At 39.8% G+C, this 18,454-nt stretch overlaps 1 protein-coding gene across 1 annotated transcript in view; it reads right to left on the reverse strand.

The window, feature by feature from the left end:
• CUBN (cubilin) overlaps window positions 1-18,454 on the reverse strand; it is a 149,268-nt gene that overhangs the window by 84,575 nt on the left and 46,239 nt on the right. The window contains exon 27 of the mRNA XM_017817059.1: window positions 8,342-8,501. Within this exon, the coding sequence (XP_017672548.1) occupies window positions 8,342-8,501 (160 nt within the window). The remainder of the gene's footprint in view (window positions 1-8,341; window positions 8,502-18,454) is intronic.

Consider the following 18,454-nt stretch of genomic DNA (forward strand, 5'->3'; position numbering starts at 1 on the left):
ATCATAGGGAACCCAGGAAAAGAATGGCAGGCTAGCCCTGTTTGCGCTGCCTATGCAGTAAGTACTTCGCCTCCTGTTTGGGTATGTTTTATACCACACCTCAGCATCTGCTTTGACAGCTGAACAAATTGAGACACAGAGCACAAGAAGTGACATTTTTTTGTATTGGCCTTGAACTTTATCAGTTCTAGAAAGCTGAATCAGATCCGTCCTCAGCTCTTACTTAGTTCAATTAATACACAAGTTAAGTTATCATGGAGAAGGCTTCCTATTGTTGTAAAAATGCATTTCCCACTGCTTTAGAAATCATAAAATTAAAGACAATACAATTTCCCTCAGCCTACTGAGCATGATTACAAGCTGCCAAGTCACAGTGGATAAACTGGCTTTCTGACACTTGGTGGGTGTAATGTTCTTTTTTTTCTTCAATTCAACTGGAACTGTGCAATCGTTAAGACAAGCCGTGTTTGAAAAGCTACATATTTTTATTTTCAGATAAGAAATTACTTCCTAACATCACTCCCCAGCCCCCTGGGTGACTAAGTTCTTGCATATCATGAGCTAGATTGAAAAAAAAGAAAAGCAGCAAAGCAATGGATCAAATGCAGGCCCTGATTTGACAGCACAAAGCAGCTGAACATCTGAGACTACAGTTTCACCATTGCTTTATGGAAATGTTGTAAGTGCAGCACCAGCCTCCTGAAGATGCTATCCCTGACTCAGTCCCCAAGTGCAGGCATCAGCAGGGTGGGAAAGCACAGCAGCCCTCCCAGTGTCAGAGAAGACTTAGATCAGCTACATTCATGGCAAAACTTCACCTGTGGAGAAGCCAAGAGGGTGGCTGTGTATCTGTCACATGCAAAAAGTGTTTGATCTGGTTTTACAAGTGTGTTGCTCTGCCTTGCAGCACCATTTTTTTCTTCTCTAAATTACAAGCCCCCAGGTTTAGGCACTATCTTTTGCTCACACAGCTTTTATAGGGTCACTCGAGCTTTGCAAGTAATGCCCACACTCCATCAATCTCTCTGGCTTCATCTCCAGAGGGAAGGTTCTGTCACATGCAAAAAAGCCCAAAAATACTTAATAAAGCCATCTAACAAACCATGAGCTCTATATGTCCAGAGGTAAATACTGCAGTATGTCAGAAGTGATAAATAGCGTTTGTACCAGAACCATTATTTATAGGACATATTTTATAACATAAAACAAATAAATTACCCCTTTGACCTGCTCAACTAATCCACACATATATGCAAAACTCATCTAATCTCTTCTAAGTCTAAGAATAATTTGCAACTTGAACAAGGTATCTTTGGTCATTGCTCTGCCTATTGCTTTCTTTTTTATTTCAGGAAGCTATAGATCAAGATCTTTAGTTAAATGCAAATTCTTTCCTTAACACCTTCTGTGACTGCTAAGTCCCAGAAGCATTTGCCATCATCTCTATCATGGGGTCTTTCAGGTCCTTACTGAAAACTTGGGTTTGGCTTTATCACAGTTGGCTACTGGACTACAAAATAAAAATATATGAGGGGAAAGAGCAGCAGGTCTGAAAGGGATCAAAGTAATAAGAAGCTATTTTAAGCTAAAAAAGAGATGTCCAAATACAGATGTGAAGAAGACCCCAGCCATGCCAGCAATGTAACACTGATCTCTGTCAGTCCATCACCCAGTACTCACTGGAAAACCACCTTTTAAACAGAATAGCTCTCACAGCTGAACAATAGTTAGCTATAACCCAGGAAAATCTTTACATAGCTGAACTGGACCTCACTGGTGAATTGGTACAGGCTTAGTTCTTCTCCTTTTCCCCACCTCACTGCAGTCTGATGTGGTTTGCCCTGCAGCCACAAAGTTAAACTGTCAAGCTACTGGGTGTCTCAATCTAGGAGCTAAAGAAGATTTAAAGTGTATTTCAAACCAATCCTGCCTTCAGTCCCTAGGAGAGACACAGAACAAGGCAGTGCACTTCCTTCCCTGAGGCCTGCCAGCACTGAAAAATGTTAAGTCCCTGAAACTTTGATATCCATGAACATTTCATCAGAGAGATGGAGAGGAAGAAAGCTCAGTGTAACCCACCACCCCTTTCTCCCCCAGTGCCATTAGAAGATGGACTAATTTTTCTCAAAAGAAATCAGGTTGTTGAGGTTTTATAACTGGAGAAAGAAAGGAGTCAGCAGCAGAGGAGCTCTACAGTGGAACTTCCAGGTGAGTTACTCGCTTTCTTTCCCCTCACCAGACGGATTTACACAGCTACTTAGGACAGATTTCAGGAGGAAAAAGCTGCTTTGCCAGCTTGGAAAACAGAATGATTTTTCAACAAACAGACTTGATGTCTCTGCTCCTGAGGGGGTGGGAACAGGGAGGCAGGGGAGTTTCAGCAGGCGAGAACAAAGCCAATCGCTGTTTATCTCAGCCTGAAGAAAGCTGGGAACATTTTAAAACTAAACAGGCAGTTATGACTCAGCTTCTCCTACTAACAGTTTCCTGATAGCCACAAAAGACATGTTTTTTATTTAAAGTCGAAATGGCTCTGATGAGTGGAAAGCTTGTGTGCTGTGCTTTGAGACACAGACCTTTCTTCCTTGTGAATTGTAGGTAGCATTCAGATTACTCACACGCCCTCTCCAGAGAGGTTTATATTTTCTCTGAGCTCAATCAATATTCTCTAGATGAGGTATGTGAAGCACATGAGTAAGAAGGTCAAACTGTTTTTAAAGTCCCGTTTCTTTTCTTCCAACTACATATGTTCCCAGAAAAGGCTTTTTGTTAAAATGAAGTGATTCTTCTTAAGTGCTCCAATAAAATGATGGTAAAGTTTAGGTCTCTGTGATTCATTTCTTATAATGAATGTGTGGAACTCATGTTGCCAATCATTTATTAATTGTTTGCAAACAGATCAGAATTGCTTGAGTTTATGCCTAAGTGTTCACTGACAAATAGCTGAAAAAAGAACTCACTGATCTTTGCAAATATGTGAACTTCACATCTGAATTGTTTTGACTAAAGTGCATATGCCAGTAGAAACCTCCACATCAGAGCAGAAGCACAATCTCTGAACCTCTGGCCAGCTGGCAGAAAGTCTATATATTACATTTCCTCATATGGATGAGGTAAGAATCAGTTCTGTTGTGCTTTTCTGAAAATACAGATAGTGAATTTTAACAAAGTATTTACAGAAACACTTGGGGGATTAAAAAAAGTGTTCCTACCTTTAAATTTACTAGCTACATTGCAACACTAAAATAAGAAAACAAAAATAATAATAGAATAACTTTCTGAAATGCTTAAAAAACTTTGATTCATTACATGAATATAAACCTTCTCCCAACTCTCCCAATGTTTATATTTGTCTGCAAACATCAGATAAGATTTTGCTTCAATTCAAATAAATGGAACTTGTGCTGTTTATGGCAGCAAAGTAAAAAAATGTGATCTTTAGGGGTACATAAAAATGCAGAAGCAGAACCTATAAATAGTTGTATGACTTCAGCTCTCACTGAAATAATAGTGAAAAATCCCAAACCATTCTGTTTCTAGTGGAACATTCTCAGCCCAGAAATACATGGTCTTGCTGTATGTGGACAGATATGCAGACAGCTGCACTGTGGAAAAGTTTCTTGCAGCTGAACTGCTTACAGCATATACCCAATTTGTGCTGACCTTCACGCAGTAATTTTGGAAATTTCAGCCCTGCAGTTAAACTGAGGAATAAAAAAAAAGGAGAGATACTTTTTTAGTAGTGTAAAGGTCCTGGAATTCCCTTAAAACAACTTAAAACAACTACCTACTTTGGTGTTAGTTGCTAGGAAATCAGACAACAAATAGAAAGCTTAGGAAACATATATTTGGTGGTTTTGCTTTCCTCTGACTAAAATCTACGTATTCATTGAAGATTGTGCAAGGAATGATTTATAGATCTTTCCATATTACTGCCTGTCTGGTTAGCAGATGCTGTTCATTAGCCAAAGAAGAAAAGCTATTCTCATAAATAATTATAGCAGAACAGAAATTTAGTAATCTGTGGAAATCTCTTTTATTTGCAAGGTTTTCAGATTTATTCATGGGTATGTTTTAGCCACATGCTAGAAAAATCCTGTCCATAAAGGTTAAAGTGAACTGGCACTGTTCCTGTAAAATCAGAGTTAGAGAAATGAAAGTATTCAGAGTTTTCCACTTGTGGTGCTCATGGTGAAACATTTCAGTAAACATAAACTGACTCTAACTGCAAGGAAGACGCAGTATAAACATTTGCCTGTACTAAACTAATACTTACTAGCATGAAGTATAATTTGGATTTAAATCTGAAAAATTTTGCTCTGTTGAGTAGTTTTAGTTATAGAATACTGTGCAATGGATAAAGTGGAATCATTTTTGTGATGAGGATTTATGCAAGAGAGTAAAAATTTGTGTGAGATACTGTTTTGGTTTTTTCTGCTTTCTGATTAGTTGATCACTTCTGTAGCTTTGATTATCATTTTATCAGTCTCCTGAATTCTGGTATTTTTTCACTATGTTCCAATCTGAAATCAGTAAGATGGATAATAAATAAAGATAGACTGCTGGGAGCCAGAGACATTAAATGCAAATTTAGGCATTTAAACAGGAGCTGAATCCTCTAAGATACAGAATGGCCACAGTTCCCATATCAGCTGCCAGTGTTCAGTGTTTAAAAAAAAAAATTAAAAAAGCCATATTCCAGCTCTCAGACATTGATTGAATGGTTCAGAAACAAGTATTTTAAGAAAATTCTGGCCCCTATTGTTATGTATTAATTTGGGAGGTGAAAGAAGAAACAGAAAGAAGAAACAGAAGAAGAAAAAGAAGAAGAAGAAACAGAAGAAACAGAAGAAACAGAAGTTTGTTTTTGAAGAAACATAAATAAATTCATCCTTAGCTCTCATAGAGAACATGACTATGTCTTTAATAGTCAGACTGCAACATAAAAAGCCAGTTCTGAACATGGTAGCACCCACAACTCAAAACAACTGCTCAGGACTTCAAAAGATCACACTCTGTGCATCCTTAGACTTAATGTGACAGAAAGATATTGAAAAGGAATAGCCATTTTTGAAAACTGAACAAACGTCAATTTGTCAAAGGCAACATAAGAAATCAACAGCAGAGCTATGATTCAGGCTCAGAAAATCTGGGCCTCAGCTCCCTTGTTGACCTGCAGTGTGATATTCTTTTCAGCAATCCTAATGGATGCCTGACAACTGTTGGCAGTCAATGGCTTCAGTATCTTAATCTAACCTCTGTTTCTGTTATGCCTCTCTGAAGAACTAACAAACTATTTAACATTTTACCTGACACATATACTGAATATGTGAGACAAAAAGAATAGTGGGTGCAAATTTTGACTATGCAGAGAAGAGACAATTAAATTTTATAAGCTCTACTGACAGCCAAGCAGCCAAGTGAGTGATCTTCCAATGAAATAGAGATGTATATATAAATCAGTCAGCTCCTACATGCACATAGCTTAATAAGGTAGGTGACGGCTCTAGGAAATATGTGTCTTCTCAGATAGTGACAGTTGTCACTGGTGTAATTTTGCACTAAGAGACCTTTGCCCTCTTAGCCTCCTGAGTTTTTTTATTTTTTTTTTAAGGAAAGCAATGCAATTGGCATTCCATCTTTGCAACATCCAGACTGTTACCAAGAGTTTGTTCTTTCTCAAAGGGCCAATATATGCCCCCAAACATATTTGCCCATATTAAGCTTCCTAAAATAGAGCAGAAGTGGAATAAGCACCTTGCAGATTCAAGCTTTCCTCTAGTGAATAATCCTCTTGAGGCCTTGGCTTACTGATTTAGCCAAATCTACTCTAAATCTATCCTCATTATTAAAAGCCCCTTAGATGAAAAGTGTTATTTCAGAACCATAACCATTTTTAAATTGAATTATTTGCACTAGAACTTTCCATCCAAGTTAAAATTATATAGGACATCTTTAAGCATAAATAACAGCATTGTCCTAAGATCAGTTACTAATTCTGTCTTTGCAAAAGCCTAAAGAGTGGGTTTCCTTCAGTACAGCAGCTGGAAAGATCAGATGCAAATATTTTAAACCAAACTAGTTGAAATTTTTGTCATGTGTGGCAGGAGGGGCTATTCAAGTCAGTCATCAATGAGGTAAGCTTTTGGCTTTTTTTGATTACCTTATAACTGTGAAAAAGGTTCTGGGAAGAGTGTCTGAAACAAACTGTATCAGGCACATGGTGTCAAATGTAAGTGCTGCTCTCTTTACCATCAAAGCATGTGAATGTCCTTGATATGTATCTCATGGATGTTTCACAGCAGCCAGTTAAGGGGCACAGGGACGGGCTGAGAAATAGTTCATAGCAGCTTGAACTCTAGAGCACACATTTGTCATTTGAGCAGAAATAAAAGCTTTTTTCTTAGCAATGTAGCCTTGTTATTTTCATGTCAGGTGAGATGTTACCAGACCAGGGTGTAGATTCTCTGAGGGATTTGCCCTCAGGGAAGAAGGGACCTGAATGCTTCACTCTGAAATATCCAACCAAAGGCTGCAACTCCTGATAAGTTTCCCCTGTACCAGGAGACTTTTTCTAGTGATTTTTTTTTTTTTGTGCACTTGAAATCTTTTCAGAAGGGAGAGGCAAATATAGCACCCTGACCACAGGGATATATTTAATTTTATCTAGTCTAGGGCAACAGTATATGCCCAGACAACATAGCCCCCAAGAGTAAGAGGAATAGCCATATTTGTGCATCATACCAATTGAGGAAAAAAAAGGAAGTGCTTGCAATGAACAAAAAGCTGACAACTGTGGTTAGTCCTGGAGGAACTTGCACTCACATTGCAAGCTGTCAGAAGTCACGGCCGTGACGTTCAGAGCCAGCAATGACATTCCCTAAGAGCCAGCTCTATCTGACCCTACAGATCCTGGTCAGCTCCTTAGACACAGTCTCACATTAGCAGTCTGTGCCCTGTGCAGCATTAGGCTGCAGTGTAGTGTCCAGGAATTAGCAGAAGGGCAGTGCTGTCTGATGGAGAGGTGAATGTGTCAGTGAAGAAAAGGAGTGCAAAGGGGTGGGAAAGGAGGGAAAGCACAAGAGTGTTTACCATGCAGGCAGATTTTGGAAAGCTTTGAGAGCTTTAGAAAAGCAAGTTAACCCAGCACCATGGCTACTGTATGGAGCTGATGTCATCTGGCTGTGCATAAAAGCCTCCACTTTGTCTTCTTTTGTGCAGTCCCAGAATGACATCACCCCAAAGCACAAGAACATAGCTTTGTGCTGCAGCCCTTCCCCTGCTGGCTCCTTGCTCACATCCCACTCCTCCTGCATGTGTCCCTCCTTTAGCCAGAAATGCTCCTTCATTCACCCCCACTGAATGCAAGGCACCACTGTCTGGCCAATGAGAGCCCTTTGGGAGCCCACAAGCGCCAGCAGTCTGTGGTAGGTGCAAGGAGCTCCTATTCAAACAGCTTATAGAATGCCACACACCTCAGCAACCCACAGTGGGCCTCTGCAGCCCACTTCAGCTGCTTCACAATGCTGTCAAACCTGAATGCTGTGAACTGATTAGACAGACAGGGCAACTGGGGCAATTTAATTATTTTCAAGGTTGGATCTCCTTAGATGGGATGTACAATGGCACATGATTTAATCTTGTTACAGTCCCCTATTGCTGTTAAATAAGCAGAGTGAAAAAAAATTGCATTTGTAGCATCACTGAGGAAGAAACAGTAAGCACAGTTTGCAGTTGTACAGTTATACAGACTTGTTTATAACTGGCATAGTTTTTTGCCTATTTAATAAGGCCTGTGACAATCTTCATGACATGTAAAAACAAGAGAACAAACACTCAAAGCACATCCTGGCCAATGTTATTTCATGCAGAAAAGTGGGGTGGGGGGCAGCTGGAAGTGGACATTACCCAAGAAAACAAGTGCTGCTAAATAAAATTAGACAGAAGCCTGCAAAGAACACACTAATCTATAGAAATGGGGAAAACTGAGGGCTGAATGATCCCATTAGAAAGCCCAAGTCACTCATGGTTACCCTGTAACAGCATCTATCTTCTGTTCAGTACAGACATTCTAGACATGCTGCTCATCTCTGTTCCTACTCTTGGAAATGAAGGCATATTTCACTAGCAGCTCTCAGTGTCCAAGCAGACAAACTTCGAAGGTGTACATGTGCAGAAACATTGACTGGGAAAATATTTAAAGAATTATGAGGAAATCCAATGTTTTTAGAACTGTAATGGGTTATTTCTACTTAGATGGCATAGAGTGGTATAAGCTGAGACTCCACCAAACATACAGGGAAGGAAACCTACCCTCCTAGAGGAAACATGGCTAACTTACCATTAACATGCCACAGCATCTGGAAGCCACTTCTGGCATTCAGTCCATCAGAATAAAACTCCACATGAAGGCTGGTCCCTGTAGTGCTCCCTGCCAGTGGAAGAGACTGTCCACAGAAAGTGCCTATCAGGTTGGATTGTACATTAGGCCCATCATAGAGCTGAAATGACACAAAAAATATGCCAGTGAGCAAAAAGCAGCTCCCCAATTCTTAATGTTTTGTACAGGATTTCAAGGAAAAAGCAGTGACACTTCTCACACTGGCCACCTTTGCACAGCGATATGAGCCTGGAGAGTGTGGAAAGATTTGGATTAACTAATAAGCAAATATAAGTCTGATATGTCTTTAAACCTGGCTGCATGCTGTGTACAGTAGGAAGGTTTTGCTGTTTCTATTATGGTGTGTATTGGGGGTTGCTGGGGAAGAAGATAAAGGGCAAGTGGCAATGAACTGAAATAGAAAGAAAAAGAGGATGTCACAGGTCTGATTTGCCCATGCATCTAACTTGCTCAGTGCCTCCAAACCCCTTGGTGACAACTCTGTTTACATCTTCATCTCTCTAAGACTGTGCCCAGGTGATATCAGAACTTCCTGGTCTTTTGATGGAGAAAACCAAGCAGTCAGGATCACGAGGGCCTCCCAGAGTAGTGAGGACAAACTGAAAACCAAAAGTAAAGTAAATCTTTAAAAGCACAGGGAAACTTCATATGTGTTTATTTATGGTTTCATAATCTTGTGCTAGTGTCCTGCTTTGGAGGAAAACTGGACTGAGCCATGCTTCTGAAATTTGATCTCCTTGTCATATTTTGATAATCAGTGTGTTGGCAAATGTGGCCAGCCTGACAATCTTTCTGTTCCCCAAAAACAAGAAATGAGAAATCCTCCATCCCACTCCTAAAACATCACCACTCTTATTAAAAAAAAACCAAACAAGCAAACAAACAAAACAAAAAATGCTAGCAAAATATTCCTGTAGTTAAATATTGACATCTGAAGTTAGTCATATACTCACATTTAAATGAAAACATTTAATACATGTTTTGATGGGGTGACAGTAGGTGCTTAGAGCTTCTAAGCCTCTTTACATTTGTTATCTCCAAACAGATTTAAATTGTCTTTCAAATTCTAGTTTTGTAACTTTTTTCAAATCCAGTAAATCACACTGAGCGTGCATCCATGTTCCTCACCAAATACCACGATGCCCCAGTGTCACTTTTCAGGCATGAAGACTGTAAATTTTTGAAAAGCTGGTAAAAATGAGACATTTTAGCTAAATTGCCTTTTACTTACAATATCAGATTGCTGGTTGTTGTCAAGTTAGGAGTTGCTTTATTATTTCTACCTTGGTTACTATGATTTTTAAAGTTTAGAAAAACATCAACCCTTGTGCTTTATTATCACTTTGCAACAGTTCATCCGATCTTCTGTCTCACAGTGCATATCTTCCTAACACAACCCAGCAAACTACTGGCACAGAAACCATGTCTGAACATTCTCACTGTGAATTTTTGGCATGCTTCCTTTCAGAATTTCAACAAAATCTTTTCTTTGTTCTGAAGCCATCACTGTAAAGTTCTTTCCATGCAAAGAATCAAATCTGTGATCTCTAGAAAAACAGCCAGGGTTTATTTATCTTTGCTCTCCATTCAAATCTCTTTTCCAAATATATTTGATTCCACTAAGAATTCTCCTACACTCAGCACCCATAGTATGGAAGCATGATATTACAGCAAATATTGATTAAGCATGCTAGCTACTAATTTCCACATACATTTTCTGGCAGACTCACATATGGGAATGAGTAATTAAACCCTCAGCTTTTCTGTTCAAGATGTTGGCCTTGCAGAATCTTCAGAAATCTTGTTGTTCATTTAAAACATACTTGGGGCCAAGAAATCTACTCAAATGCTTTCAAATCCTCAAGCACACAGTCTAATTGAAATGTCTTTTTTAACAAAAAAAAAAAAAAAAGAATTGGAGGTAGTTCTGCCAGAAGTTAGGGGCAAATTGCAGGAATAATTCTATGGTAATATTCTATGGCCTATTTTATAACTGGTACCCATTAATATAATATAATGAAAGGCTCAAAGCGTGCTAAGTGTATTGTAACTTGGGAACTATCACTCTTTGTTATGATTTCTCTTAGTGAAATCAGAAAAGATTGTAGGTTTCTAATTGCAGACACATTGCTAGTAGCTCTTGCAAAGCCTTGATCAGATGTGTTTGATAATAAATATTAAATTTCATAAAGATTAGATGTTTATATGTTGAATATCCACTTGTATTCTTTCCAAACATAAAGTTTGAAGGACCACTTGATAAACGGGTGAGCTGTCCCATGCCCAGCATTACAGTTATGACCTTCTTCCAAGCCAGGCTGAAAGCTTTACACATTCTTTTAAGGCTTAAGTTCAACAAAATGAAATCAAGTCAGATCCAATTAGATTTTTTAATAGTACTACTTCCTTTGACAGCTTCGTGGTATATAGTACTCGTATTTCTGTGGCCTCAAGCCATGGAAATCTTACACCAGAAAAATACGAATGGTGAAAAATAAATAACTGTGGAGATCATGAATCCATGCTCTGAATAGAAGCAAAAACTATGTTAAGATACATATTCACAATCAGCCATTAACTCTAGAGATTACAAATGAGAAACCATTCTAATGAACTTGGACTAAATCATACCCAGAAACTTCCGAATTCAAACCAAAAAAACAAGCTTCTTAAGTCTCCTGCAATTTGATTCATCAAGGGAGTATTATTTTTACCTAAGACAGCTAATGCTGCATTTCTATGTAATTTCCTCTGAAAACAGTCTGTCAGTTTTTCAAGACACAAAGAATGGTTACTATGGCAATCCCTTCATGCCGTGCTGCCCTGTGGGGTTGGGTTCAGAGCAGCATTTTGCAGGGAATATGAGTGCCTGGCCAGCTGTAACTCATTGAGAGAGGCAGAACCACGACTGCTAGAATTACAGAGGGGTTTTTTTGAGCTGTCGTTCATTTCTAAATGAAGGGAACAGCTGTGTATTTTCTCAGGGCATTTTGAACTTCGCAAACTACCTTTTGCACTCACACAAACACAGGCAAGTGAAACTGAAGCTGAACACAGCTCTCATGAGCTACAATTTCTCTCCTGATCTCTGAGATAGTGTTTCTTGGTAAGGTCCTGCTTTGTCAGCTGTGTTATCTTAAACTGCTGCAAACTGAGGCAAGATTCTTCTCCAGGCTATATGTTGCAAGGTACTCCTTAGGATTGTGTGAGGCAATTGGATTTTGAGGCACTCCTGTACCATACTGATCTAGGAACTGGTGATTTGCCTCCCTTCCAGCTCCCCATTGGGAAGAAAGTGCTTGCTCCCCTTCTGTGTATATATTTGCTTTGTAATATATTTATTTGTTTAGACTCTTAGCCTCCACCAGAAAATTCAACTTCTTCATAATAATTTTGGCAGACACTCAAGCAGTCAAAATATGCCAACAGCTGCAGCACATGTTCTTACCCTTGGCCTCCCTGCTTTAGTCAAAGAATTGTGGAGCAGCACCCAGAATGCTCCATTTTATCAGCCTGCACCATGGCACTGGGACCAGGCAGGGATGCAGTACATTCAGATGAATTATTAGGCATGGGCTCAATAGCTGTTAAGAGAAGCTCCTTATCAGGCTGCCTAGGAGCAAGCCTATAGGCTGACACAAAAGTAGAAAGGGGAGGTACCAGCTTTCTAGGGGAAGAATCAAGCTGTGTGGCTGCCCTGCAGCGAAGTGGCAGCTGAAAACCATCTGCTGTACATTAGAGTGGGGCTGGGAAAGCAGGACTAGCCAAGGCTGCAGGAAGGGTTCAGCTTGGGTAGCTCTCCCAGGGGAGACACCATGGTCACCAGTATGACATTTTGGCTTTCTGACTCTTCAGCCTGGAAATATGTTGCTGACACGAAGAATGATGCTCTGGAGGCCACAGCTGTTCACCCCTCTTTGGAGGAGCAAAGCAAAGCGGCATGACCTGTGTCACAGAAAAGCTCACTGACAGAACTGGAGGAAGGGCTCAAGAACTGAGCTGACTGGAAAATGGAGGTTCTCCTGCATGGAAGAAATAAAGATCTCAAACAAATGGGAAAAATAAACTTTAAATGTGTTCTATTTGGGCATACTTGAAGCAGGGACATTTTTCTACCTGAGCACCTCGTCAAGCTTATTCCTTCTTGCAAAGTAAGCCTTCCAGAAAGGTAGTGAGACTCCACCTGCTCAGTTTACCTGGCAGAAAACTGGAGGGGGTTTAGGGCAAAATGTCATTTTTCTGTTGGAAAACTTTATTTCTATTAAAAAGCATGGGGTTTTTTTTCATCAGGAAAACCATTACAAAGAAAAAACCCATGGCTAATCTGCTCTGGAAAAAAACTGCTTACATATAGTAGTTAGTCATAACACATAGTCTTGATCCAGAGATGATGGAGTCTTCGAAGTCAAACTTTCAGTTTCATATGAGGTGAAAATCCAATTTTTTGTATTGTAAATAATACTGTTATCAGATGTCAAGAATTCATTATAATTATGAAAAATTATATCAATAATTGTCTCAGTTTGAGTCTTGAAACAAACTATTTGCAGTCAGAAAGCTTTTTTACAGGGACCAACAGCAACAGTCCTGGGCTGTATTTGCATAACTCATGAAAGGAAGCTGTGCCTTGGATCAGACCAGCAGAGCTGCAAGTGTCCCACCCATGGCCAGAGCTTCTAGGACAGTCTCAAAGAGCTTTTCTGACACACACGAGTATCCCTTTCCTCTTAGAAGTGGGAAACCTGATCTAGGATTGTTTGGATCTAAATACCAGAGACGGTGATTACAAGTTTCTGAGTAACTCTTCCTGAAAGGAAATGAAAGAAAAGGAAATTTTGGAAAGGAAGTTTTGATGGCATTACAACAAACATGTTACCAGAAAACAAAATGAAGCAAAAACTAGACAACATAATCATTATCCAAGTAACGAATGCACTCCAAAGAGAGATCACCATTAATTGTTAAAACAAGAATAACAAAATCAAAACCAATTAATTTCCAAGCAACACATTTCCTTTCCAGATGAGCTAGAGAGTGAATTTAAGAACCTGCAGGTCTGCCAGCCAGATGAAAAAAACAAACTAAAGCTCCAGAATGTGGCCCTCTGTGCTAACTGAGCACCACAGCAACATCATTTTATAGGAACAAAGGTAGCTTTAGACTTTGAGGGGCTTAGTGCATGGAGCCTTGATACTTCTGAAAAAACAGGAAAACAAAATGAGGTTATGTTTGTGCTTGCATGATGAGAAGTATTTGCAATTGCCACTAGAAAAAAAGCCCTCCTTAAGAACACCTTCTAACTAATATTTTAATATAATTGTTTAAATATGTTTATGCCCTAGATAACCTTTGATAAATATCCTTGCTCTGACCACTGAAGGCAACTTTCTTGTCTCTGCACAAAGATACACTCACTAATTAACCACTTTATAATACAATGGATTTTGCCATTGTACATCACTAGACGTGTAGGCACAGTAGTTATTATTGCTGGGATTTATCTAACATATGAAAATGTATAAATGTCTAGGTTTTTTATAGTAAGAGTTTTACCTGAGTCTATGTTTTGTCTCATAACCTGAATCTGAATAACTCAGAGCCCTTTGAAATTTTCAATGTTGAATTCCAAATTAGACTGCAGTATTTTTAAAAATATTTTTCATCTCTTACATTACCACTTACTATGTTCTCAAAGAAAACTAGGGTTTTTAACAACAGCATTTGTAGGAAAGGTTTATTTTGCAAATTATATAAAACCAGTGTTTTTCTTCAGCAATGAATTAATTATAAGAATGTAAGAAATGCAGGGCATATCTTTGGATTAAATTTAAAAAGTGTTCTAGGTATAGGAGTAGGAAAAATCTGCTGTTTAAGAACAGAATGTCTAGGAGACATCCACCTAGTTGGTCAACCCTAAGACCTGCACTCAAAATCTTATTTGTTCAGCATGGTATTTTAAATCCCCAAACCTGTATCAAGAGAGCACCTCCACCTAATCCCCATGCTGTCATGGACAGAATCCAAATGGGTCCCTGAAGTCTCTCTGCAGCCTTTGCTGACCAAGGGACTGCCTGGGGATCCATGCCTTTGTGGCAGTGGGATCACATATGCCTGGTGATGAGGCTCTGGCTATTTTGGTAGAGCACCTGCTTTTCTCAAAGCCTCAGAAATTGAGGCGGTTCCTTTGCAGTGACAATCCACTCGTGGCGGAGGAAGCAGGACTACTTTTGAGCTTGGGACAATAATATTTTCAAAGTTATTCTTCAGCAGAAAGCTGCTATTCTGGGAAAAGCTCCTGACAAAGAGATGGGCCTGTGCCTAGGGACACGGCTCTGAAAAGCCCAGGGTGATCTGAGCAGTTTGCAGCCCTGCCGACTCCAATGCAGGGCTGAGTGCTGCTCCTGCGGTGCTTTGCCAGCCCAGATGAACTGAACTGACACTATCAGAGACCAAAAAGGGCAGGATTGTCTCTGTGAATCCCCCCCCCCCGCCCCCATTTAAGAAAATTTGCATTATGCATAACTATGGCAACTAAGGAGAATTGCAGCTGGTCTCAAATGAAGACAGGACAAAAGGGAAATATTCCTGCCACTTAGGCTTTCAGGCTTGCTCATGGGAACAATTCGGCTGAGGGGGGCAGACACAAAACCTTCCTCAAAGTCCAGTGTGGTTTTCTCTGAGCTGTCTGGGAGCTTCCCTCTGATGAGGGGAAGCTTTGACTGATGCAGATGGGGTTTCTCCTGCCACCACGTAATTTTGTATTGTAATGCCTGTACTGAATGGGATAAGCAATCTCACAGAGGTTGGTGCAGCTTTCCAGCAAAATCTGGAATACAGAAGAACAGAGGAAAGAAGAACCCAGCTGCAATTAGATGAGTCCTAAATGCTCTGTTTCCAACAAGGGGCAAGCACACTACCATCATATGGTGATATTTCACAGTCACTTCATTGTACAATGCTTTTTTCTGAAGGAGCAGGCAAAGTCACATTGCTCTGAGCTGGCAGGGTGTGGAAAACAAAGTCCATGAAGGTCTGACTCATTTTGTGAGTCCAAAAGTGGAGTCTATGCTGGCTTCACTCGTGCTTCTTGTCATCTGAGGTTTCTGTAGGCACCAAGCAATTCTTTCATCACTATAAATTTAGTTGTCTTGAGGGGTTGGGGGTAGTTTATGTGTGTTTGTAATTTTGCTTCTACATAACCTTTCAAACAGGGAAGCCAAAGTCTACTTTGATTCTGGCAATGCAGGCAATTAGGAGAAAAAAAAATCTGAGCCCTCAGCCAGTCTTCTTTAGGGTGGGCAGCTTTTTGGCTTGACACTCTCCTTCAGAGTATCCAGATCCCTCAATGAAAATCAGTGCACAGGCTAAGATTTCATTGTGTACCAATGGTAAGGTCTGCCAGAGAAACCTGAGGAGAATTGTCACTTTTATCCTTACAGCCTTACACTGAAGGACTTTTTGTGGAGGCCCATAACCCACCAAAGGAATTCAGGGATGGGCTGGCATGCTGCCAGCTTGCATAGTAATACATTAATAGATACCACTGCAGCCTGGCCAGCAGGCTGTAATTTGATGTCTGTGTGCAGAACCTGGATGGGTATATTTCATATATCATCTGCATCCCCAGGGCGATGTACCACTGGTGACATTTTGTAAATCAATGCACAGCCATAAGCAAAGCCATTGTCTGTGCTTGGAGAATTCCTGCAGAACTTTAAAAAGACACACTCATAAATACAATGTAAAAATGCTAATCTCCTAATATGGTTTAAGCATATTTACTAATTACAAGAGGGAGTAACACTAGAAACAGCGTAAGATATTTTTATGTTAAATTAATAAAAAAAAAGAATATGACCAGATGAGAGTGAGCAACAATTATCTAATGCAGTATTCCCAGATGGAGAAAAAGGATATTATGGCACATCCCTGGAATGCTACTGTGGTTTAGAAAAGAAAAAAAACACAACACACCACATCCTGTTACCACCAGAAGGAAATGAAACAGTTCTCAGGAGCAGATGCCATATTAATTCCTATATTCATCTGATAATATTCCACATGTAAGTGTGCAATGGTATTTTAACCACTCTGAGTCTCATTGCTGAGTCTGAACTGCTTAAGTACACTGACAGTAGGCAAGCAAGGAACTGCTTTAGTCCAAAGAGGAATTCTGTCCTGCCCTGCAGCAGAAGAAAGGCTTTTGTTACTATCAGGCCATTGTTTGCCCCCATAAGATGTTCTTTTGCATTAACCAATGATAATTCCATCTTTGACACTAGATCAAAGTGCACAGAGTAACGGGGTGAAACTCAGAGAGCTCTGAAACTTGTCTTGCTTCATGACAAGTTTGCTATCTGCTTATCGGGCTGGTGGCATCTTGCAGAAGGCTGGGCAAGGTCTCTCCTGTACATATTAAAAGCAGAGGCTAAACAGGGTGGACTTCAAGGGACAGTTGTACTTTCTGAGAATAAGAACAGAGAGAGAGATTGTCATTGAAAGACAGAAAGATTAGTGGTTTTCAAATATTTTTCTTGGATAAGGAAGGAATAAATTTCTGTCCTACTACAAGACTGATCTTCAGAGCAATAACATGATGTTCTCCTTACTTATAAAACAGCTTTGCTTCCACAGAGATTATGTTTTACCATACAGAAGAAGAAGGTAATTCTTCATTAAAGATAGGGAATTAAACACATGCTTGTTCAGCTAATAACCTGGTGAATGTAGAGGAAAGAATGACATTTCTATGTCATTGTCTGTAATATCTCACTGGTTACAGCCTGATGACTCCTCTAGAAAGACTAATGTTAAGTTATTGAGCCAAGCCACAGCATGCAATATAATTTAAAGACCATCCAATCTAATTACAGTTAGTGAAGCATCACTAGGAACCAGTCTGCCATTTGGTACGACTTGTATCTTGTCATTGCCACTTCTGTCTTTATCAGAAGCAATTAATCTCATATTCTTGACACTTTGCTGTAAAACTCCTTCCAAAATGTCACCCTTCCTATGAGCATTACTAGCAATGAGCCAGCATCCTCTGACAGGCCATGAAACACTGCACATTGCTCATTTGTTGAGAAAGTGCTTATATGAGGTTCATGCTATAGACTGACATTATAAAGAACTGCAGCTTTGACTCCCTCCCACACTTCCCCTTCTCAATTTCTGGCACTTAATCACAGGGGCAGAAAATTGCCATGAAATCAGAAGAGCAGGGCTTTTTCCTTCCTACTTGACCATAGTATAAATAGTTGTACATGCTAAAGTGGTGGAGATGCAGGCCCTGCCCAGATCAGAGTGAGTCAAAGTCACTAAATGCTTCCCGTGGAGAGGGAGTGCTGCTTACCATGAGTAACACCAGCCAGCTGGTGGAACAGTGGCCTGGCTGACAAGAAGCATCCCATGATCAAAGGAGAAAAGGAAATACATAACACAATGCACAGCTGACTTCTCATTGTACATCTGTGACTGCATTTCAGTCTGGGACAGCCACACATTGCACTTGTACTTATTTATACTCTCTGGACATCTGACTATATTTTCCCTTGTCCTGTATGGGAAACACTTACTTGCTCTACAGGATTAGAATATCTTTGGTAACTGACAATTGCTAGGAATACTCACGCGTAGAAACCTTTGGTTTTGTCATTACTCTACATATTCAATTTCTGGCTCATATGTGGACTAAGCCAGGGAGCAAATAGCAAATTAACATATTCTGTGTATATCAGATTGAATTAGTCATGAGGCGAAATTTTCTTCTTATATACTACATGTGGGTTTGGAACAGAGTGTAAGTCATAATTAAACACAAAGCTGAAGAACAGGCCCTTTTCCAGTATGGAGACTGGGACCAAAACCACAGTGTCCAGCAGGCCAGGTCCAGCAGTACTCAAGAACGTAGGTTGCTCAGTCTAACTGTCCCTACCCTATGATTTTCTCCTTCAGAATTCAGAAAGATTTCAAAAAAAATCAGAGTTTTAGTTTGAGACATTTGCAATATAATAAAAATATGTCCACGTGCATTAAATCTGTTTCTTATAC

Source organism: Lepidothrix coronata, unplaced genomic scaffold, assembly GCF_001604755.1.
Source record: "Lepidothrix coronata isolate B3197 unplaced genomic scaffold, Lepidothrix_coronata-1.0 Scaffold59, whole genome shotgun sequence".
NCBI lineage: Eukaryota > Metazoa > Chordata > Aves > Passeriformes > Pipridae > Lepidothrix > Lepidothrix coronata.